General features: G+C 42.6%; 3 protein-coding genes across 6 annotated transcripts in view; 2 read left to right on the top strand and 1 right to left on the bottom strand.

Moving 5' to 3' along the window:
• Nucleotides 1-11042, top strand: part of GABRR3 (gamma-aminobutyric acid type A receptor subunit rho3) — a 44367-nt gene extending 33325 nt beyond the window's left edge. Inside the window, exons 8-9 of the mRNA XM_061437457.1 lie at nt 4677-4873; nt 10482-11042. Of these exons, the coding sequence (XP_061293441.1) occupies nt 4677-4873; nt 10482-10784 (500 nt within the window). The 3' untranslated portion in view covers nt 10785-11042. The remainder of the gene's footprint in view (nt 1-4676; nt 4874-10481) is intronic.
• Nucleotides 11043-17477: 6435 nt separating this feature from the next.
• Nucleotides 17478-20032, bottom strand: LOC133232688 (structure-specific endonuclease subunit SLX1-like). The gene is made up of 2 exons (XM_061395857.1): nt 20017-20032; nt 17478-18023 (listed from the first exon to the last, which is right to left on the bottom strand). Exons 1-2 carry the CDS (start codon nt 20030-20032, stop codon nt 17485-17487), a joined length of 555 nt encoding a protein of 184 aa, XP_061251841.1. The 3' UTR covers nt 17478-17484.
• A 1900-nt stretch (nt 20033-21932) lies between these two features.
• The window catches only part of RIOX2 (ribosomal oxygenase 2), a 37562-nt gene continuing 34729 nt past the window's right edge, over nt 21933-24765 (top strand). Inside the window, exon 1 of one of the 4 annotated variants that reach the window (XM_061437703.1) lies at nt 21933-22019. Coding sequence is in view for 1 of the 4 variants with exons in the window: in XM_061438017.1 (XP_061294001.1) it covers nt 24747-24748 (2 nt within the window). In the remaining 3 variants the exon portion in view is untranslated. Of the gene's footprint in view, nt 22121-22141; nt 24749-24765 lie in introns of those variants that run through there. The other 3 variants (XM_061437876.1, XM_061437788.1, XM_061438017.1) reach the window with 3 other exon arrangements.

The raw sequence follows: 24765 nt of genomic DNA, 5'->3' as shown, positions 1-24765 counted from the left end.
CTAGAGATAATAGCAATCATAACTCAGAGTATGTATTGGGTTAAAATACTAGTCTATGATTCTATTCAATTTTACATGGATAAGGAGTGAAGAACTCTTACAAAGTTGTTCAAGGATGTTTTTACTGTCATGAAGGGTTCTCTTCTCCCCTCTCTCATCCTCTTCCTTCCTTGCTTGCCTCTATCATTCCCGTTGGGCCCCTCTGCATTCCTGTTGGGTATCCCCTTCATATACAATGTATGAAGTAATGGGGTCATTTACCAGGAAATAGACAGATATTTCCTGGCAAAGGAAGGCAACTAAAACTTTCAGACATGTATTCATTCATAAAGAAAAATGCATAATGGAGGCTATGCCATATACCTGGAAAATAATACTTAGAAGCTATTCATTTTACCATTATAGAAGTAACTAGAACACCTATGCAGTGGACTCCGGCACCACATCTGTGAGATAATGGTTGGTACTTTCTGTCCAAAGAGCAGTATTGGGATATCCAGCCTACCTTCCTCTCTCTTACATCACTTAATATTTTCTTTCTGCCTTGGCCCACAGGGGAAATGTTTTTACTCATTTAAAGATGAATGTAGACATCTTTCCTTTCAAAAGAGCTCCCTACAACACAGCTACTGAGGGGTGAACTGACCTAGTAGTTCTAAGTGTCTTCTGTAGGCCCTCATGCCCTCACAAAGATCGATGTGTGTAAACTGCATAGCTCAGGGCTACAGTGGCTGAAGCACTCAACCAAAGCTTCCTTCCTTTCTCTAGATCCCTTTCTGACTCCTAATCCAGTGGTCTTTGCATTGCATCCCATTTAATCCACTCAGAAGCTGAGATCACTCTTAAGTTCTTTCATAGCTTTCTCACTGTCCGCCCATCCCCCAGAGGCACTTGAAGGCTGATCTGAGCTGTCTGTCAGTTACCACCTCTTTAGTCTTCTGCCAGTTCAGGAAACATTATCCTTTCCTGGCATGGGGCCCCACACCCCTGACATTTGCCTCATCATGTATGGCAAAACATAGCCAATGAGAAATAAAAATAGATAACAATCCTCCCCTGACTGAAGGGCTCCTAGGATCTCATATGTAACCTTAAGAATTAATAGAGGGGAGAAACTGCATGGCTCAGGGAAGTTGAGTCTCAGGGTCCAGACTAAATATTGTCTCAATGCTTTCCTATCTATGCATAGCAATTTCAGTAGGTGGGAAGATAATTCTCTAATTCCAACACAGGTCCTTTCTTTGACTAAATGCTCACTTCATATAATTCAAAACTCCTTTATTGCAGTGTTAACTTTAATGGGCTTAGAAGGAATACAATTTGTCAAGATTAATGTATTTCTAAGGGGCGGCTCAAGACATAATAAGTGTGTTTAATGTAGCTGTAATACTCCTCACTCTAAATTCTATTGCTTTAGGAATTTATACATCAGTTTTCTCATCCTTTACTCCCTTTTCCCCACTCCCCACCCTCCCTATCTGCTTCTTTTAAACAGGAAAATCTAGAATGCTGGTTTAAAAATAAACTTACCATTAGTTAGTTGGACTACTGCTACTGCTAAGTAGCTTCAGTCGTGTCCAACTGTGCAACCCATAGACGGCAGCCCACCAGGCTTCCCTGTCCCTGGGATTCTCCAGGCAAGAACACTGGAGTGGGTTGCCATTTCCTTCTCCAATGCATGAAAGTGAAAAGTGAAAGTGAAGTTGCTCAGTCGTGTCCAACTCTTCGTGACCCCATGGACTGCAGCCCACCAGGCTCCTCTGTCCATGGGCTTTTCCAGGCAAGAGTACTGGAGTCGGGTGCCATCGCCTTCTCTGATACGTACACCTGTACCTTAATAAAAATTTCATATCTCCATGTTTATGTAGCAAGGAATGCTAACGGTATCCACCAATATGCACACTGTTGACATGACCATTGTTGGGGAGACCTGAGACTCAATGAGTCAGTGGCCTGCATGTAATGGTAATTGCTGGAGAAGCATTTAGGTTTCTTATTCTGGGGTTCAAATCCATGTGAAGGTGAGATTTCGGGTCCTCCCACAGTGACTGTCAGATTGCCAAATGGCTTTGGTCTACACCATCCACAGGAAAAAACTTAATTTGAAATTGAATAGCTCTGTAGCGCTGTCATTGTCTTTGATGTGGGCCTCCCTCAGATGAAAACCTTACAAAATGACAGAATTTGTTGAAAAGGTAGGAATGTGTGGCTGAGAGCTGTCCACCTGCTGTGTCTGTACATTTTAGGAGTAAATCACAGTGTTCTTCCTGCTGTTTGGGACTCTGTCTGCTGACATTAAAATGTCCTCACAACTTATAAAAATCATTAAGGATTCCATTTGCACCTCCCTGGTGGGAAGTTAAAAAATAAAACCATGCCAGCCAGCATACATTTCGAATATTTACAATACTAGGCTTTCTCTCCAGGCACTACTCTTGCAGCCTCTCTCTGAGAAATCAGTGTAGACACAGAAGAGCTCTCCCTAAAGTTGTCATTTTTATTAAGGAAATCTCAGTCGCTCCTTTCTCCCTTGTCCCCCAGAATCTTGATCTCATTACCTCTGATGCCCATTGCAGGGATTAAAGAAGGGAAAGGAAGAGAAAAGGAAATGAAAGAGAAAGCAGTAAGAAGGGAATAATAGTAGGGAAGAAGTGGGAAAAATAGGAGACGGTAACGGGAGGAGTGGGGCAAAAAGTAATTGGTGTTTAGCAGCTGCTTAGTCGGAGAAGGCAATGGCACCCCACTCCAGTACTCTTGCCTGGAAAATCCCATGGACAAAGGAGCCTGGTGGGCTGCAGTCCATGGGGTGTCTAAGAGTCGGACATGACTGAGCGACTTCACTTTCACTTTTCACTTTCATGCATTGGAGAAGGAAATGGCAACCCACTCCAGTGCTCTTCCCTGGAGAATCCCAGGGACGGGGGAGCCTGGTGGGCTGCTGTCTATGGGGTCGAATAGAGTCGGACACGACTGAAGTAACCTAGCAGCAGCAGCTGCTTAGTAAATACTTACTCAGAACTAAGCCTCCACTACCACACTTCTAATCTGAGTCGCAACTGAGCTGTAGTTTCAGTAACATGGGACAAAGTGAGAGCAATGACAATGGCCTGTAAGTATTCTATGTGAAAGAAAAGTACAGGGACAGCAATCTTTAATGCTACTAAAGAGTACTCCCTGACAAACGAAAGATTTAAGATTGACATGAAGATACTTTCTTAACCGTAAAAGTTGTGAAATGATGGGGAATAGTGGTGGAAATGGTTTTAGAATTAATTTCTTTTTCAGAAGAATTTTTTTCTATGGCTGATTCATGTTGATGTTTGGTAGAAACCAATACAATACTGTAAAGCAATTATCCTTCAATTTAAAATTTCTTAAAAAATTTATTGGAGTATGGTTGCTTTACAGTGTTGTGTTAGTTTCTGCTATACAGCATAGTGCAGTTATACATATATCTCCTCCTCTTTGGCTTTCCTTCCCATTTAGGTCACCACAGAGCACTCAGTAGAGTTCCCTGTCCTATACCGTAGTTTCTCGTTAGTTATCTATTTTATTCATAGTATCAATAGTGTATATATGTCTATCTCAATCCCCCAGTTCATTTTCCCCCTTTCCCCCCTTGATATCCATCTGTTTGTTCTCTATGTCTGTGTCTCTATTTCTGCTTCAGTTCAGTTCAATTCAGTTCAGTCACTCAGTTGTGTCTGACTCTTTGCAACCCTATGGATTGCAGGACACCAGGCTTCCCTGTCCATCACCAACTCCTGGAGTTGTTCAAACTCATGTCCATTGAGTCGGTGATGCCTTCCAACCATTGCATCCTCTGTCGTTGCCTTCTCCTGCCTTCAATCTTTCCCAGCATCAGGATCTTTTCCAGTGAGTCAGTTCTTTACATTAGGTGGCCAAAGTATTGGAGCTTCAGCTTCAGCATCAGTCCTTTCAATGAATATTCAGAATATTTAGTGAGGTCAGTTCAGTTCAGTTCAGTTGCTCAGTTGTGTCCGACTCTTTGCGACCCCATGAATCGCAGCATGCCAGGCCTCCCTGTCCATCACCAACTCCCGAAGTTCACTCAAACTCATGCCCATCGAGTTGGTGATGCCATCCAGCCATCTCATCCTCTGTTGTCCCCTTCTCCTCCTTACAATATAATATTACTCAGCCATACAAAGGAGCAAAACTGGGTCATATGCAGAGACATGGATGGACCTAGAGATGGTCATACAGAGTGAAGTAAGTCAGAAAGAGAAAAACAAATATTGTGTATTAATGCATATATGCAGGATCTGAAAAAATTGGTATAGACAATCTCAGAGAATTTTCAAAAATGGAATACGTTTTTACTTTTCTGGGATGGTTAAAAGAGGCCCAGCTGAGGGTAGGAGCCATGAATCTTTAGAGACACGTCTGACTCTGGAAACTTTAGCTGGAGGGAAGGGGAACATCATGGACAGTGGGGCTGAGGGTAAGAAAAAGACACAGGAAGAGAAACCCAACGGGAGGTTCTGGCTTAGGCTCAAGCTGTACTCGGTTGACTTGCTGAGATTCCCGGCCCTCACACACTTGTGATCAGCAGATAGCAGCCTGGAAATGTCCCCCCTGGTGTCCTCTGGCTCTGGAACCTGAAGCTGAATGGTGCTGTCAGTGAGCTGTTCATCACTGTTCTTGAATGGCAGGAATCACCACGGTGCTGACCATGTCCACGATCCTCTCCGGGGTGAGTGCCTCCATGCCCCAGGTGTCCTACATCAAGGCTGTGGATGTGTACCTGTGGGTCAGCTCCCTCTTTGTCTTCCTGTCAGTCATTGAGTACGCAGCCGTGAACTACCTCACCACAGTGGAAGAGCGGAAACGATTCAAGAAGACCGGGAAGGTACTGCCTTGCTTTCACTACTGGATCCTTTTTGGAATGTGAAAAAGGCTATCCTCATCCATGCCCTCTCCTGGCAGTATTGCAACCCTTGTATGAAGTTTGTGTAACTTGGCAAAATGCAAGTTTATGACAAATAATCTTGAACTTTACCCTTTCTGCTCTGCGCTGGCTGGTTTCCTTGGCATCGCAAAAGAAAGTTTTGCCAGGAGGTTTTCTGTATGAGGAATTTCTCACAATGTGCTCCCCTCTACTGACTTTAACCCTGGAAAAGAAGGGGTTGATGTACAAATCATATCCTTTCATGTAGATGAATGATGCTGATGGTGTGTGTGTGTATGTGTGTGTTAGTCACTCAAACCTGTCCAACTCTCTGTGATCCCATGAACTGCCAGGCTCCTCTATCCATGGAATTCTCCTGGCAAGAATGCCGGAATGGATAGCCTTTCCCTTCTCCAGGAGATCTTTCTGACCCAGCGATTAAACTGGGTCTCCTGCACTGCAGGCAGATTCTTTACCATCTGAGCCACTAGGGAAGCCCAAGGATGATGATAGCTAACGTTTAATGAGTGTTTCTTATCTGTTGGCTTTGTGCTAACCACCCAACATATTATATTACTTAATTCTCACTGTAACCTGAAGAGGACAGTACTTTATCACCTTCATTTTACAGAGGTGAAGTAGGAGCAGTTGGGGAGTAACTTTACCAAGGTCACACAGCTTTAGAGGAATCAAGATATGCTTCTGGAGCTTTCCAACTCCAAAGGCTGTGCTCTCAACCAGTAAATAATAGATCTCCACCAAGAGCTAGGATTTATTTATTTTTCTTGTCACTCAGGTGAGTGGTAGAGCATAAAGGAAGGTTCTTCTCTTCACCATATACAGGGAACAAGGTGCCTTCTGGGTCCTAAGTGTTGTCACATATTTCTTATGACATTGCTTTATCAACCTGGATTGATTGATCTCTACCTGCTCCATTCACAAAGGGTTGGGGCACCAATTGAAGTAAAACATGCTGTTTTACTTCAGAAACCTAGCGGATCCAATTAATATGTGTGTATACATACATACACACATGCAAATTAATTTGATACACATATATATGTATTGCTGTTGTTCAGTTGCTAAGTCATATCCAACTCTTTGCAAGCCCATGGACTGCAGCACTCCAGACCTCCCTGTCCTTCACCATCTTCCAGAGTTTGCCCAAGTTCATGTCCATTGAGTCAATGATGCTATACAACCATCTTATCCTCTGCTGTCCTCTTCTCCTTTTTCAATCTTTTCCAGCATCAGGGTGTTTTCCAATGAGTTGGTTCTTTGCATCAGTATTGTATATGGTCAAAGTGTGTGTGTGTGTGTGTGTATATATATATTGTGTATATATATATTTTCATATGTATGTATATATATAATGCAATAATTTTAATGTGATACATTCACACTGGTTTAAGAAGAAATTCTTAAATGAGTATTTATACATACCAAAACATTATTTAATATTTTTTATGCTTCTAGTGAGAGTATTTAATCCTTTTTAAAAAGAACATTTTTATATCCTCTTCTTGAACTGAACCCTCATACTGGCTCCACGATGTAGGCCTCAGAGTGGTTATTATCTCTATTTCTAAACTGAAACAGAAGAGTTTTAGTGAAGTGAAGTGATTTGCCAAAAGATCCACAGCTAACAGATCTGCAATCACAATTCAGATCACCTAATGCTACTTCAGTTTTTAAATTTCATATCCTTTGAGTCAAAGCTGTAATGGAAGCTGATTTTGCTTCATCAGAGATTCTTTAGTTCCTTTTGTCGACAGCATGGAAGTACGTGTCTCTGTCACATACACAGTGACTGCTATGCAGGTGTGAGAAAATCAGGACCTTTTAGACAAGCATGCAGTGATCAGAATGCGCACCTCACCTGGGATTTGTTAAGATTCTCACCCAGTAGGTCTGGGTGGGAGCCAAGAGTCTGCATTTCTAAGATGGCCCAGACTCCACTGATCCACAGCACACTGTGAACAGCAATGATTAGGTAAGATGTGAAGTGAAAGAGAAAACAGTGATGAGGAAAAGAATTTTGTTCTTTTTTTATTTTGTTTTGTCTTTATGTGGGTAGTGGTTAACTGAAGAAAGAGGCACTATAGTGATTTTGGCCACCTGTATCTAGTCCTTTGACTCCCCAAAACCTACCTCTTCGTCTTCCCACCTGTACCGCTAGCCACCCCCACCAAAACATCTGTGATCACTGAATTTTTTTCACTTGATCAAGTTGTACACAATCTTCTGTGTACCACAGAAGAGATTCTTTTGAGTTAATAAGCATTATTCACTTTAAACCCCACTCCAGTACTCTTGCCTGGAAAAATCCCATGGACGGAGGAGCCTGGTGGGCCGCAGTCCATGGGGTCACTAAGAGTCGGACTTGACTGAGCGACTTCACTTTCACTTTTCACTTTCATGCATTGGAGAAGGAAATGGCAACCCACTCCAGTGTTCTTGCCTGGAGAATCCCATGGATGGGAGAGCCTGGTGGGCTGCCATTTATGGGGTCGCACAGAGTCGGACACGACTGAAGCAACTTAGCGGCAGCTGCATTCACTTTAAAAGACATTTTTTAATTGTAGTAAAATGCACATAACATAGAACTTGCCATCTTAATTGTTTTTAAGTGTACAGTTTGGTGGTATTAAGAATATTTACACTGTTGGGATTCTCCAGGCAAGAGTACTGGAGTGGGTTGCCATTGCCTTCTCCAATACAACCCAGAAAGTGTTCACCTTGCAAAACTGAAACTCTGTACCCATTAAACAACTCCCCATTTCCCCTCCCCCCACCCAACCTCTGGAAACCACCCTTCTAAGCCTCCTTCAAAGTTGCAATTTTCTCAAAAAAGAGTCCTACTTGCCCTTCATATGTTTGTGGGACAAAGGAAAGAGCACAGATTTGGAGTCAAAAGTGATGCCAAACCTAACAACCTAGCTCAGTATCCCAGACTGTCTCATTCTGTATTTGCAAAACGGTGGAATTTCTTCTCTATTACCTTGTTGTGAAGATCAAATGTTATAATAAATGCATCTGAAATTTTTGCAAACTATATAGCGCTACACAAATGTTACATTCTTATTGTGACTAGCGCCCAGAGCATACGCTCTGAAGGAGTAGCAGTTTTGGAAACAGGCTGTTTGAGATCTTTAAAGAGATCTTTAAAGGGCTGGGATGTTCTGGTGAGACACAAGGAAGAAACATGTATCTGAAGGTTTGGGGGTTAATCGATGATACCTCTTCTCTCTGTACCTGAGTTGGGAAACCAGTTTGAGGGAGAGAGAGATGTAGCAGCCAGACAGATGGATGTGATGATCTTATTTTGTTACTGGTAAAGTAGTTCGGATAAAGTGCCTTAGATCTGTGAGCCAGGGGGGTCCCACTAATATTTCATCCCTGTATCCAATGTACTTACTCTCCTTGGTCATGGGAAAATTTTGATGCTTCAGGATTTCTCTGTAAGGACAGTTTCCTTTACCTCATTTCAGAGAACAAACCTGGACACCAATGCAGATCCAAAGTAACTCCAAAGGGGCTAAGCCACACGTGCTAGTTCCCTCCTCCAAAGCCCTCGGATGATGGGAAAGACCAGGAATGTTAGGCTACAGAGCTCTTCCCTGTGAAACCATGAAAGAATCTGCCTGCAATGCAGGAGATGAGGGTTCCATCCCTGGTTCAGGAAGATCCCCTGAAGAAGGAAATGGCAACCAACTCCAGTATTCTTGCCTGGGAAATCTCATAGACAGAGGAGCCTGGTGGGCTACCGTCCTGGGGCTGCAAGTTCAGACACAACTTAGCAACTAAACCACCACTGGCACCAAGCACAGGTCATTTCCTACCACCACCACCCCATCACCACCACCGCACACCTGTCCCAACCACCCCCCACCCCGGCCCCCAGACACCAAGAGCTGGGAGAACAGCAAGGGCCATGGAAAATTTGTCCCTGGTGTTGACCTTTGCCCAGAAAGGAGAAAGGAAACTATTAATATTTTATTTCTTATTCCTTCACCCAAATGTTTTCCTAATTCTAGGACTTAGAATTCAGTCTAAGACCGTCAAAACTACATTTTAAATATAATATGCCTTAGTTATGTGCTTATTTGCAAGCTGGAGAGAAAAAAAGAAAAGACCAGTTCAAAAGCTATTTCTGTTGAAACAGCCAACTTACCTACTTGTGGAAATTAGCAGCCTGCTGGTAAATTGTGCACTGTAAGACTTAATCAGTTTTAGAGATCTAAAATATCATAATGGAAAAAGAAAATGGTGCCCTTGTTTTTCAAAGAAGAGTATATCTTTTCTTAACACTCTAATGACATTTTGGGGACTTCCCTGGTGACTTAAACAGTAAAGAAACCGTCTGCAAGCAGGAGACCCATGTTTGACCCCTGGGTTGGGAAGATCCCCTGGAGTAGGAAATGACAACCCACTCCAGTATTTTTGCCTGAAGAATTCCATGGACAGAGGAGCCTGGCGGCTACAGTCCATGGGGTCACAGAGAGTTGGATACAACTGAGCATAGCACCACAGTGACATTTTTATTAAGATAAAAGTGTGGATGTTCAGTGAGACAACTCAGCAGTGTTCTGGGTGGCTAGCAAAACCACCAAGGGGACTATACACAGTTATTCTATCCTCTGATCCAGAGTTGAACATATTATTAATGTTATTATTGGCTATTGGTTAGTAATTCAATCTTGATGCTATTTCATGTTTATTTTACCCATTTTCATCTTACTATGGAAAGTTTCCGGGACTAAAACAAAAAGGGACAACATAACTCTAATATGGTTTGCTGGTTAGTTTACTGACTGCACAAAATTGTCCCTTTGCGTTTTGAATTCAGTAAAACATTAGGCTTTTGAGTCAGTACAAACAAAATACATGTTTTGGTAGAATTTACTCTGCAGCCTCCGATTTGAATTCTGAGTACTTTCATCCAACAGAAGCCAGTGTATATTGTTCATTTTTAAACCTCCCTATAGATCAAGAAGAGATTTTGTTTTCTCGGAAAGCATCACCAGATGCTATTATTCTGTTTTGGGACAAAAAAAAAAAAAAAACACTGATTAAGCATACTGCTCTGTTTTTTTCTAAAAAGGAAAACTACATTGAAAAACAAGTCCATTTAGTTGATACATCATATTCCATTTCAATTCACAAACTTAGAGCAAACAATTCACACCACTCAGAAACAGAAAGGAACACCTGAAACAATGTCCCTCTTGGGGAAACAAACATTGAGTGGTACAGTCTAACAGGCCAGGACTAAATTAGAAAACATTTTCAATTATAGTTGTGGTACATTTATTTGTATAATGCTCAAATATTTGTATAATACTTGCTCCTTAAATCCATATTAAAAATGGATGTCTAAGACTATGTTTTCCATTTATGATGGTGAATTTTAATCACACACCAGAAGCAAAACTAGACTTTTACTCTTTAAAATAAGCATTCTTATTATTTATTAAAACTGTTTTAAAAATCTGATTGTTTAGAATTTGACTGTAATTCCTTCTCCTAAAACCATATTCATGACTTACTAACAAAGTCTTTTTGTTAGATTTCTAGAATGTACAGTATTGAGGCAACTCAAGCCATGGCCTTTGATGGTTGTTATCATGACTGTAAGACTGACATGGACCAGACTTCCTTTTCTCTACACTCAGAAGAGGACGCCTTGCAAGGAAGATGCATAGGCAATCTCAGTGCAGATTCACCTCGGATACAGAGGAGAAAATCCCTAGGAGGGCAGGTTGGTAGAATCATTCTGGAGAACAACCATGTCATTGACACCTATTCAAGGATTTTATTTCCCACTGTGTACATTACGTTTAATTTGTTCTACTGGAGTATTTATGTTTGAAGAGGAAATCCAAATTGATAAAATGTGTTTGGAGTCAGATTATGTTAAAAACAACAACGAAAACCACCAACTCTTAACTATAAGTTGGATGGTACCAGACTAAACTGGAGTCAGCCAATCACCTATCCTGTCCTAAAGAAAATGTGAAAGTTGACTGATTTACCTCAAGGAAAGACTTTAAGGTCTTAGGAGAATTTGGCTCTATCAGTAAGGGTCACAAGCATGCATAATATGGAAAACCAATTTCCATAGGGAAGGGATTTGTACCTACTTTATCTGGACTCTCCTTGCTTTCTAAATGTAAATTATCTGCATTTGAGTGAAAAATTAAGCTTGACTATGCCCATGGTGGCTCAGATGGTAAAGCATCTGCCTACAATGAGGGAGATCCAGGTTCAATCCCTGGGTCAGGAAGATCCTCTGGAGAAGGAAATGGCAACCCACTCCAGTACTCTTGCTTGGAGAATCCCATGGACAGAGGAGCATGGTAAGCTACAGTCCATGGGGTTGCAAAGAGTCGGACACGACTGACTTTTCACTTTCAGTAAAAACTTTTCAGTGCCAATTATTCAGGGTGACTCTGTTTCTTAGTGCTAGCCAGCTGTCAGATTCCCTGACAGCATTGGATGCTTCTGAGGAAGAATATTAGCATCAAGGTGGCACCATGGACTCTCACACAGCTGAGATCCTCTTGAAGAGCTTCCTTCTTCCGTCTCCAATCAAGTCTTTTATCCTATTTTACTATTGTTTCGTGCATTATTGACACCAAGCAGGACAAAAAAATCTAAACGTCAGTCTTCCCATCCTAATACTAAGTTGCTATTATACATTAATTTTCAATAATAGCATCTTCTAGCTTTCATACCTTTTTGGAGGTATTTAATTAGTTGCCTTTGTTTACCAAATGTTTATTGACCTCCTACATGTACTGGGTACTTTATTAGGTGTTAGATATACTAAAAGAATGAATACAAACTGACATTCCTGCCATCAGTCAGTGCACAGCATAGTAGGAACAGTGAAGTGGCAGCTATAGTCAATAATAAGTGCAATGGATGTTAAAGTAGAGCTATATGTACTGTGCTTCTGAGGTTCTGCAAAAGGCATGCCAAAAGAAGGAAAAGAACATCCACAAAGGGATGTGGGCTCTTAATTTATAAACAAAGATACTTCCAGACATGGGGTTGAGTGGAAAACACTGAATGAAATGTATGTATCCCGTAGCAATCTTTAGTAACTTTGGTGGAACTAAGTAAATAGGGTCGGGTGGGTATTAAATAAATGTTTGGTAAGTAGAAAAAAACTCCAATGTTCAGCATTCATTTTGTAGATTGACAGTGTGCATGTTTTCGTGTTAAGTATTTGTGAAAAAGATTCCATTTAGAGATAAGCTCTTGATAGGAAGTATGAAATATTTCTCATCCTATTTTGATTTCTGGGATTGAATTAAGGGAAATAAATAGTGTATTACTTTCAGGTGTCTTGCCATTTATTTTTTACCATAAAGTGAGCTAAAATTATGTGAATTATTTCATGCCAGGTGAAGAGACAAATAACGTCCTACTTGTTTACCAATAACATTGGTTTTGATACTCTATCGTTAATGACATAATGTTCCAGAAACTTATTTTCCTCTTCGGTGCAAAAGGCAAATTCTTTCTCTATTATGATTTCCCTCATGGGCAGGCTAATTTGGGGATATTTCATTCTATTTTCTTAATAAAACTCTCCAATTCTTTCAAAACTTTCTAAGGATTATATTTTTCTAGGAAACTGTCCAAAGTTGAGCTAACTTAATTTATTTTAAAACTTTATTTGATCGGAGATAGACAATGAATAAAATTTAAAACTATTTATTAAATAGTTTTTAAGCGTGACTTAAAAGGGATAATATTTTCTAGGATTATATTTTCAAAATGTAAAACAGATTAATATCCTAAGTGGATCTTTGAGAATTTGTAGCTATTATTTAAACAAAATACTATAGTTGGATTAACATTTCTGCTTCTGATATACTCTGTATATAATTGATGCAAAAAAAAAAAAAAGAGAGACAAATCTACAAATGAACAAAGCAGATCTACACAGTTCCCTTCTTCTGACTCTCTGGTTTTTCAAATATTGCCTCCTTTCTTCTATTTGAACTGTAACATTCAGGACATCTAATGCTTCCCTTGGGCATATTCATTTCACAATTTAAAGTCAAATGCATCATTGAATACATTTGGCAATCTAGACTAGAAAAATGAGTCTCTATCACACTACACTTACACTCGACATTCCTCTTGAGGACCATTAATGAACAATTGTTGGCCAACCAAACGTAACTTTTGTTAATGTCTAGAAACACAGACATTTTATTTTTCAGTAATAAATGTCTAAAATACATTTGCTGCTCAAGAGAATTATTAGAGCATTCAGAGTAAGCTGCTAGGATTTTAGCTCAATTTTCTTTTCAGGTCAGTGACTTCTTGATAACAGCAAGGATGGAGCTGTTTCTGTTAAGTTTCATTTCTGCTGGGGAGCAACAAGGTTTCTGGGTTTGGTTCTTATTTCATGAAGAATGAAGTCACACTTACCTGGGAAATCTGTGAGTGGCAGAGAGCATATAATGCTTACCTCATTGTGATTTTCACTTCATTTACTGATTACAGTCTGAAGCAGACTGTGTGTGATTGTTCGCTGAGGGATAAGCTTGGATAAAATAGGAGGATTTCAGAAAATAAGTTGCTTTCCAAGCTTAAGAAAAAGCCAGCCAGCTCTATAAACTGACTAAATATAGAAACAGGCTATTTTATTTATAAGGATTGTGCTAAAAAACCTATAAGCAGATATATTTTAACTTTATTGTTTTTTTTTTCTGATTACAAAAGAAACACAATTTTATTATAAAAATTAAAAACACCAATCAGCAAACAAAATCCACTTAAACAGTTTTCATTTTAATGAATATTCTTAGATTTTTTTCTATGCATAACATTATATATTTCTAACAAAATATTTTGTATGTATTTTCATTTATTAATGTGAACCCTTATGTCATGGGCTTACCTTGTGACTCAGCTGGTAAAGAATCCACCTGCAACACGGGAGACCTGGGCTCAATCCCTGGGTTGGGGAGATCCCTTGGAGAAGAGAAAGGCTACCCACTCCAGTATTTTGGCGTGGAGAATTCCATGGACTGTATAGTCCATGGGGTTGCAAAGAGTTGGACACGACTGGGGACTTTCACTCACTTACCTCATACCAAACACTGTTGGGGATACGGTAACTGAAGAGGGATACTCCCTGACTTATTAAACATATATTCTGTTTGAAAATGTGTCTAAACTGTGCTGTTTTTAGCTAGGTTTTCTTCCTTGGATTATAAGCAATACTTTTTTCAATTTGTTTGATTCTTATCATTGACAGCTATGCCATTCTCCCCCCTCCCCCACCAACCCCTGCCGGCCAAACTAATCTTTATACACACAGAACAATCCACTGAATGAGTGTACCACTGTTTACTTAACCCATCTCCTATGGGACATTGGCTTTATTTTCCACTGTATGCTATTATAATGGGTTGCAATTAGCAACATAAAAAATATTTATGTGACATTATTTTAGAAACAAATGAAGTTTCTAGCCATATCCAAGTTTCAGCATTTATTCTCTTTGTAGAATCCCTGTTTGCTATTAGAATCTGCCATGTCAGGCTCACCTATCTATCTGGAAGCTCTCGGGTATAGATTACTGTCACTGAAGGAACTTTTTATTTTTAGTTCATTTTTTCTCCCAAAGTAGAGCCCTCATATATGAATATATATCCCTTGACATTCCCTGTATATAAAAGAAGTTTCAGTATTGTATAAAATACTTATATTAAAGCAGTCCAATTTGTAGGAATCTGGCTTCCTTCCATGATTTTATTGCTGCCACAAACCATCTTTGTAAGTAGGAAAACAATGGAGATTACAAATAGTTGCCTATGACTTGCTACAAAATCATAGTTTATGGTATATTGTCTTAATCCTTGCAAGCGGGTGAGTTTTCATGAATGAGGTTTCTCGTTTTGTTTTGTGCCACTCATAAGCCTGTTCAAATCACACACATAAACACACAGGTAAATGCACGTGTACCTTTTTTACATGAAGATTAATGAGGAAAATAATTATATCTAATTCTGTTTTATGCTGAAGGTCAAAATTTCAATGAGATTAAGTAACATCCTCAAAGAAGCAAGATAAGGAGGTAGTAAGGAAATTGCTATTTCAACTAAAATTCTATACCTGGTGCTCCTGTTATTTCCTGGCAGGAACTTAGGCAAAACAGTCAGTTACATTCCCAACTACCTCACTTGTGATGGAGCCACCCACTCTCTCCTTGTAAACATTGTTTTAAAACACTACATCGAACTGTAAAGTCCTGCCTAATTTCAAAGTCCTGTTGTTGTTCACTCGCTAAACTGTGTCCAACTCTTTTGAACTGAGTGTGTCTGGCTTCCCTGTCCTATCTCCCACAGCTTGCTCAAACTCATGTCCATTGAGTCAGTGATGCCATCCAACCATCTCATCCTCTGTTGCCCCCTTCTCTCTTCTCTTGCCCTCCATCTTTCCCAGCATCAGGGTCTTTTCCAGTGAGATAGCTCTTTGCATCAGGTGGCCAAAGTATTGGAGTTTCAGCTTCAGCATCAGTCTTTCCAATGAATATTTAGAGTTGATTTCCTTTAGAATTGATTGGTTTGATATCCTTGCTGTCCAAGGGATTCTCAAGTCTTCTCCAGCACCACAGCCTTCTTCAGTTCTTTGGCACTCAGCCTTCTTCATGGTCCAACTCTCACATCCATACATGAGTACTGGAAAAACCATAGCTTTGACCACATGGACCTTTGTTGGAAAAGTGGTCTTTGCTTTTTAAAATGCTGTCTAGGTTTGTCATAGTTTTTCTTCAAAGTATCAAGTGTCTTTTAATTTCATGACTGCAATCACTGTCTGCAGTGATTTTGGAGCCCAAGAAAATGAAATCTGACACTGTTTCCACTTTCCCCCGTCTATTTGCCATGAAGTGATGGGGCTGGATGCCATGATGTTAGTTTTTAAAATGTTGAGTTTTAAGTCAGCTTTTTCACTTTCCTCTTTCACCTTCATCAAGAGGCTCTTTATTTCCTCTTCACTCAGATCTGCATATATATCTGAGGTTGTTGGTATTTCTCCCAGCAATCTTGATTCCCGCTTGTGAGTCATCCAGCCCAGCATTTTGTATGATGTACTCTGCATATAAGTTAAACAAGCAGGGTGACAAGCCTTGATGTACTCCTTTCCCAATTTGGAACCAGTCCATTGTTCCATGTTCGGTTCTAACTGTTGCTTCTCGTCCTGCATACAGGTTTCTCAGGAGACAGGTTACGATGGTCTGGTATTCCCATCTCCTCAAAGTCCTATCACTTTCCAATTGCAGTTTGACTTCCCTGGATTTGATAAAGAACTTGAATATTTTTTTCCTCTGGTAAAGAAGTTATGAGAGACAAAATGCATGGAATAATTAAGGAGATTTTTTTTTTTTTTAGGCTATTGAAATAGGAAGGATGTTCATAATTAGGAACATCTCAAAGAAAAGGAAGGGGACTGAGAAACCCAAAGAGAGCTATAAACAAGAGAGAAACAAGAGAGTCATATCCACTGAGGAAAGGGAATGGTGGGGGTTAACTCAGAATGTATGAAAGCAAGGTGGCCATGTCTCAGAAAATAAAATGGTGGGCGTAGGTTTCAACCTTTGCTACACTTTGCGAGAACACAGGAACTTCAGAAAAAGTATAGCATCATCAGGTGTTCTTCAATCCCCTGCTTAATCGTAATGCTTTTGGTCAATGATGGGGCCAAAAGTGATGACAGATTTCACAGTCACTGGCAAAAAATTGCCAGTTTTCCTTTCAATATATTGCTACTTACTTTGTTTTAGGGAAAAAAATGGGACTGTGTTTTATTATCAGGTCTTTTGAAGGATGAGCTATTACTTTTAAACCTAGGATCAATGTAGAAACTTATTTGTACAAGAGTGCTTCAAAGGTTTCCTACAAAATTGTGCTACTTAGCTGATCACTTCTTGCCTTAGGCAGTCAAAAGTAGATGGAGTTATAATGTCATTAGCAACAATTTTTAAACCTAGTGTGAACTAATAAGGCGTTCTGAGATTGACATGCAAGACTGTGTCCTTTAAAAGTGGCATATATGTTCTAATAGCACCAAGAAGACTAGCTTGATGCCAAGAAGGCATCTGAAGAAAGAAGTTCTCGCATCCACATTGATTTCTTCGCTTCTTCAGAGAGCATTAATGCAGGTGTTTCACGCATTTTGCAATTTAATAAAGAAGTGTTATTAACACCACTCATTAAATACATTTTTAGAGCTATCATACCACCCCAAAATAACTTAAAATATGTTTTGTTAATTAGATGTATCTTGAATGAGGCCATATTTAAATGCTGAATCAAGGTGAAAGGAGGCTTGCTTGGATCATGATAAACACCTTTTAAATAAATATGCAATTCAGGTAGAAAAGAGAAGACTTTGTGAAAACAAGCCCTAATAATTTAATATGACCTGTAAAGATAATATGGATTTGATGTAGGAGAGAAAAATAAAGGAAAGGCCAAGGTGGAAGCTAAAAATGTGATTGACCCATAAAATGAACTTTTTTTTTTTTTTTTTTTTTAATTTTTTTACCCTGAACTCAGACTTTTTATTGTATTCAAGTAAAAACTGGCCAGAACCACAAAGGGTGGCAAAGAAAAGGAGTGGGTGGAGGTTGAGAATGCTGGGAATCGGGTCTTGAGCATGTCAGTCCAGTGCTCCTCTTCTAATTCTGAGTCCTCCTCGTCCTCCTCAGTGCCCATCCGGCACAGCCAGATCAGGTCTCCCCACAGCAGTGAGTTCTTACAGCCAGGGCATGCGCCCTCTAGAGGCAGGAGCTGCCCTGGTTCCTCCTGCAGGAACTCCTCTGCCAGGCAGATCACATGGGCCCTTAGGGAGCAGCCAGGGTGCGGGCAACATAGGGGGCTCTCTTCATCCTGGAGCGCACGTGCGCACAGGGTGCAGCGGACTTCGACGTCTTGCTGCGGCTCGAATCCCATATCGTCGGAAGGACCTGCTTGGCTTCTCGGGGGTGGGGCCCGGGGTGGCGGAGGCCCGAAGACCAGTGGCATGTGAGGTGGCGGCGGTGGGCAGAGGTCTAAAATGAACTCTTTAAAGTCCGATATATCTTGGGAAAAGATTTGATTTGAATGTAGAGTTAATTATCTTTGATTATTTTGGATAATATCCTGGTCTAGATTGATGCAATCAGATAACTATTGCTCATTTGAACAAAAAATGATGTGTCTTTGGGTAATCAAAGCAATTAAATTACATGACAGTCACTAGGCAATCAATACAATATGCCATCTTGACTCAAATAACCCATTTCAAATTACTCTTATGATTTTATCATTTACCCCTTTTATGCAGTGATTTTACTGCTGGGAAATTTCCAGTGAGTTCCACTTGGTTACCATTTATCACATTGTTGAACCATAGTTTTATGTGAAACAATTGGAACTTGGAGGTACCAGCAGAATGGCTGTATTTTTCATCAGTCATTGTCAAACATGCTTTATTGGTGATTCCTTCTCTGCCCCTTGCTGACTTCTCAGGTGAATCCCATTGCCTCTTGGATACTTTGAATTGTCAATCAGTCCAGTCATCAGTCAACAAGCACACAATACACACACCAAACACTCACTTTGATAACAGCGATATTAACTTTCAGGCATAGACTGATTCAGGTCTGTTTTCCTTCCTGCCAGCTCAGGCCTGCACCCTCAATTGAGGAAACTGTCCAAGGAATAGTGTAGAATCCGCTCTTTCATACCTCCCTGCCTCCCACCCTCCTCCCATCCCACCAGGTTCAGGGGCCAGGAATGGATGGGGAGGAACAGGCAAAGAACTGGTAAGTGTTTTACTGAAATGATATGTATTTGAGCTGACTTTGTTGATGTCCTCTGGGTAGCAGGTAAGGCCTGTCTCTTGGGCAGACAGCCAGCGCCCTCACACAGGGCCTCACCCTTGGAGTTTAATACTCTGCAGTGGCTATCTTGAAATTGTGAATAACATAATCTTTGACTCTGGTTTTGAAGGGAAGATTTTTGGAACAACTAGCATGTACCAGGCTTGGCATGCACTTCTGCCTCCCACCTTGTGAGATCGGTTCTGGACCTTGCTTTCCCAGACTCCCCACCCAACCCCCATCCCCATGGCAACCAATGGCAACCATGGCAACCCCCTGGCTTCCCTCTGCCCCAGGACAGGCAGGTACACAGATCCGGGGTGGCGGGTGGGGTTGGACTGGGTGCACATCCCACACCCTGTAATTGCCCTGGGCTGGCAGTGCCGTGGTGTGTTTGGAGGGTGACTGGACTGGGGCAAGCCTCTAACCACACCATCCAGGTAAGGAGTGTGCCCCAGGTGGAAGGCTGCAGTCTCCAGCTGGTTTGCTGTGGGTTGGGGCTGTGACCAGTGCCTCAGGGATTGGTTTCCCCACCCCTGGCCAGGGCACAGCAGTGTGGGACCAATGTTTAACAGGTGGGAGAACTCGACAGCCTGTGAGGCGGGTGCTCCTGTGCATACGTGGCTCCAAGAAGCACCGAAGGGCCCTCCTGCGTGTCTGCATTCACCTTTCAAGTATTCCTACGCTCCTAAGAACATGACATTAAATACTGCAAATTGAAAACAGCACCATTGTAGTAGAGAAAGAGGAGGCAAAAGAAAGGAACCACTTTAATTTTTAGTATCTTTAATGACACTTGGACTTCCCTGGTGGCTCAGACAGTAAAGGATCTGCCTGTAATGCAGGAGACTCGAGTTCAATACCTGGGTCAGAAGATTCCCTGGAGAAGGGAATGGCTACCTACTCCAGTATTCTTGCCTGGAGAATTCTATGGACAGAGGAGGCTGACGGACTACAGTGTATGGGGTCACAAAGAGTTGGACACGACTGAGTGACTAACACTTTCACTTTACTTTACCCCTCCCTTTGGAAGAAGCTCCATGCTTTCATTTCACACTGAGCTCCACCAATTATATAGCTGGCCTGATAACAGGTGTTCAAATGTTGACGTTTTCAAGAGATGCAGACAAAGGTTCTTTTGGCGGTCTACACATTGGGGTGCATTGAAATTAACCCTGAGATTGCTGACTGACCTCCTGTGGCCCCATACCTCGTTTCTGGTCCATGCCAGTGGACCCCTCTGCCTCTTAATGCTTGGCCTTCATCACCTGCTATGTCACTCTCTTTGACAGGGTACCATCCAGATGTACCAAACCCAGGTACTTTGCACAGCACCCACTCCGCCCAGAGGATGCTCAGTGGTCCTTGATTTGACAAATCAAGGGTGCTAGAGGTGCACTTGGGCCTCAGAGTGCTGCCCCGTCCTTCAGGATCCTCCAGGCAAGAAGCAGCCACCTGGGTTTCTGCTCAAAAGCCATTCCTTCAACTCCAAGCCACGACTCAAGGATCTAAGACCTTTGTAAACACACTGGGATCTCCTCTGATAGCAGCCCTGGAGCAGACCAGCACAGCCCACAGCTCAGCAAACACCCAGCTGCTCAAGATGGCCTGTGGATGCCCCAGGTCTCTCTGTTGGTTCAGGAGTCCCTGCCAGTTGTCTTGGGCTGCTGCTGCTGCTGCTGCTGCTGCTGCTGCTGCGTCGCTTCAGTCGTGTCCGACTCTGTGCGAGGCAGGGAAATGCTACAGCAATCTCTGCTACACTGATGCACAATCTGCCCGTCAGTTTCCAGCCTTCTCTTTATATACTCTGACTGTGGGTGCTGCTTACGGAACCTGTTCAGGTCTTTTCAGTGAGTCCTACAGGGCAGTATCGAGCACCTCCTCTTGAGAAGTATGGCATGTAACTGCACTATAGTATGACGTTAAACCCTGGGTGGGGGCTACTACTAAAGTAGTGGTTCGCCACAGAGTAATTATGTAGGGTCTAGAGACTTTTTCGGCTGTCACAACTTGGTGTGGGTACCACTGGCATCTAAGGGGTAGAGGCCAGGGATGCTGCTACAATGCAGGTTATCTCCATACAAGAAAGAATTATTGGCCCCGAATGTCAGTAGTGCCCATGGTAAGAAAGCCTGCCTTTGGCTAATAACTTAGTCTCCTGGTACCTCCTTTTCCTCCCATGCAAAATGAGATAACTGTAGCATTCTCGTAGATTTTTGTATGGATTAGTAAGTTTGAGTACACAGCTTTTAAAAGTGTGTGGGAAATGGTATATGGTCAACAGTGGTAGATGTCTCCTGTTTTAGGGCTTTCATTAAAATTTCAAGTAAAAATTTCATTAGGTATACTTCTATACAAGTTATTTCATCACAGTTTATGCATTCATTTTTGGAAATATTTGTTATTGTTAGTTTTGACAAGCATAAGATAAGGGTATACTTTGTTCCCATTTGCTTGTCACTTGACCATCAGAAACAGCTTCCGGTCTCAATCATCTTAACAGAATGAAATAAGGACTTCCTTTGTGTCCCCTCTGGCTGTCTGGAGAGCAAAAATTGCACAGGCCAGAGCAAAGGTGAACAGTTAGTTGATCCTCTGCCCACTGGTTGCAGGCCTCCCCGCCCAAAAGTCCCGATGAGTCAAAAGGAGAGTGTTCGGCCGTAGGTACTCAAATCATTCCTTTTGGTTCTTAGCTTTTACAGCCGGTCTCAAGAATTTCCAGTATCCTTTTTAAATCATTATTCTCTCTCCGGGAGCAACATGGTACAAATTACAGTTGACTTAGTACAAAGCAACACAGCGTAGCAGAGCGCCCCAAAGAAAGCGATGGAGAACCTGCACCACTAACTAGCTCCTTAAACTTAGGCAGCTCACTTCCCTCTTCCCGGCCTCAGTTTCTCCATTCATTAAAGGAACAGGATTGTACTAGATCACGTCCCCCCAAATCCTGAGCCTAATCCCTCACCAATTCAAGAAAAGCCCTCATTTATTTCCTTTAATAGCAAAAAAATAAATCTATGGGGATGAACTCCAAACACCCCTCCGCACCTAGACACTAGGAGCGGCCCCTGCTCCGTCGGTTAGCCAGCGGGGAGGCCGGCTCAGAGCAGGAGGGGTCGCTCCGAGCATGCGCGCGCCGCGCCGCGCCGCCCCGTCCCCGGCTGGCGTAGCCGGCCGTTACGCTGGAGGCCGCGCGCAAGTGGCTTGAATCCGGTGAGTGCTTCCGTCCCGGCCTGGCGTCCGCCTCTAGGCTGTCTGGGGTGGTGCTCATTCTCCCGACGCCCAAGCGCGAGTGTGGGTGGAGCAAGAGCCGGGTAGGGGGGAACCACAGGACTCGGGCCGGGAGCTTCGGTGCACCCCGGCCCCGGCCGGAGAGCGCTGGTGGTCGCTGGGCCCGGGGCGCGGATACTGCGCACGCCGGTTTGGCGCCGCTCAGATCGGGGTTAGGGTCTGGAGTGGCCTAGGCACTGAGAGAAGCCACGTGCTCGGCCGGTGGTCTTGAGACTGGACAAGCACACGAAAGTTCGCAGGTTTCGCAGCGAGTGTGATGCCCGCTCTCGCACTCGTGGCCGGCGGTCTGGGAGCGCGGGCACCACGTGGGCTGTGCTCCCTGGCGGGCCTAAGAGCCCCGGGCTTTACCGCAGGGAAACCTGAAGTTCGGGCAGAGACAGCTGCCTTTTTCTCGCCCCACCCTGACTTTATAAATGACACTTTACCCTCCAGTCGTTCTTTGCTCACTGAATATTTCTAAAATGGCTCCCCGACTGCTGTCGGGTCATGTATCAGGTTAATGAGATCAGGTTGGTGGTTCATGTGTTTTCTGGAAGTGTTGGCTTTCGCTGTCTCCAGTGCGTGCCTGCGTGAGTAGTCAGTCATGTCCGACTTTCCGACTCCATTTGCTGTATCCGCCAGGCTCCTCTGCCCATGGATTCTCCAGCCAAGAATACTGGAGTGGGTAGCCATTCCCTTCTCCAGAGGATCTTCCCAACCCAGGGATGGAACCTGGATCTTCTGTATTAGCAGTTAGATTCTTTACTGCTGCACCATCTGGGAAGCCTCCTTGACTACTCCAAAAATCAGCTGTAAATTTGGCGCCAGGCGTTTGATTTCACTGGGCTTATCTTTAAGTGGAAAAACCTGATTTTCAAGCTTCTTCCACCATCGCTCGGATAGTTTTGGTTCTCAGCTCTCATCCATTGTAACAAGTCATGATTATTAAAATATATTAACGAGGTTCAATCCATTATTTCTAAGATAGAACTGAAAAGATAAGTGCCAATCCCTGCTTTAGGTCAATAGGAGAACCGCTTTTCCCTGTCTTGATAAAGATCCCCCAAGAGAAATCTTTTAGGTCGGCCTAGGAAGCAACAGTTAGAACTGGACATGGAACAATAGACTGGTTCCAAAGAGGAAAAGGAGTACGTCAAGGCTGGATATTGTCACCCTGCTTATTTAACTTATATGCAGAGTACATCATGAGAAGCTCTGGGCTGGAAGAAGCACAAGCTGGAATCAAGATTGCCGGGAGAAATATCAATAACCTCAGATATGCAGATGATACCACCCTTATGGCAGAAAGTGAAGAGGAACTAAACAGCCTCTTGATGAAAGTGAAAGAGGAGAGTGAAAAGGTTGGCTTAAAGCTCAACATTTAGAAAACTAAGATCATGGCATCTAGTCCCATCACTTCATGGGAAATAGATGGGGAAACAATGTCAGACTTTTTTTGGGGGGGGCTCCAAAATCACTGAAGGTGGTGAGTGCAGCCGTGAAATTAAAAGATGCTCACTCCTTGGAAGGAAAGTTTTGACCAACGTAGATAGCATATTGAAAAGCAGAGATGTTACTTTGCTAACAAAGGTCTGTCTAGTCAAGGCTATGGTTTTTCCAGTGGTCATGTATGGATGTGAGAGTTGGACTGTGAAGAAAGCTGAGCGCTGAAGAATTGTGGTGTTGGAGAAGACTTGAGAGTCCCTTGGACTGCAAGGAGATCCAACCAGTCCATTCTGAAGGAGATCAGCCCTGGGATTTCTTTGGAAGGAATGATGCTAAAGCTGAAACTTCAGTACTTTGGCCACCTCATGCGAAGAGTTGACTCATTGGAAAAGACTCTGATGCTGGGAGGGATTGGGGGCAGGAAAAAAAGGGGATGACAGAGGATGAGATGGTTGGATGGCATCACTGACTCTATGGATATGAGTTTGAGTGAACTCCGGGAGTTGGTGATGGACAGGGAGGCCTGGCATACTGCAATTCATGGGGTCGCAAAGAGTCAGACACGATTGAGCGACTGAACTCACTGACTGAGGCAACCTTGTTGGAGAAGGCAATGGCATCCCACTCCAGTACTCTTGCCTGGAAAATCCCATGGACGGAGGAGCCTGGTGGGCTGCAGTCCATGGGGCCGCTAAGAGTCAGACACGACTGAGTAACTTCACTTTCATACATTGGAGAAGGAAATGGCAACCCACTCCAGTGTTCTTGCCTGTAGAATCCCAGGGACGGGGGAGCCTGGTGGGCTGCCATCTATGAGGTCGCACAGCAGGCAACCATGTTACAGGTGATGATGTATCATTTCTGTCAGCTTATTTGAGTATAATTAACCGAGCTTGAGTTTGCCTAGATCTTCTATGTTAGTGGATCTAAAATTACTGCAGATAACTTTTTTTTAAAAACTTTTGTTTTGACTGAGTTACTGCAGGTTTCTGGGCCTTGGCTCCCAGAAATGCTAAATAGGCTTGATAAGGGGCCCATAAATTTGCTTACTAACGAGCTTTCCTGGTGAAACACAGCTCTGGAGATTAAAAGACACACCTCCTTCTGGTTGGTGGTGGCTAAGGTGCCTTTCAGGTCTGAAAAGACTGGACCACCCAAGCTTGGGCTGCCATCATAAGAATAACCCCACTGAACAAACCATCTGTTTTCCCCCAACTCTGTTTTATGTAAGGCTTTTGAGATT

Source organism: Bos javanicus, chromosome 1 (genome assembly GCF_032452875.1).
Source record: "Bos javanicus breed banteng chromosome 1, ARS-OSU_banteng_1.0, whole genome shotgun sequence".
Taxonomy (NCBI): domain Eukaryota; kingdom Metazoa; phylum Chordata; class Mammalia; order Artiodactyla; family Bovidae; genus Bos; species Bos javanicus.
Note: the sequence above shows the minus strand (reverse complement) of the source record. Positions and strands in the feature narration are given on the sequence as shown.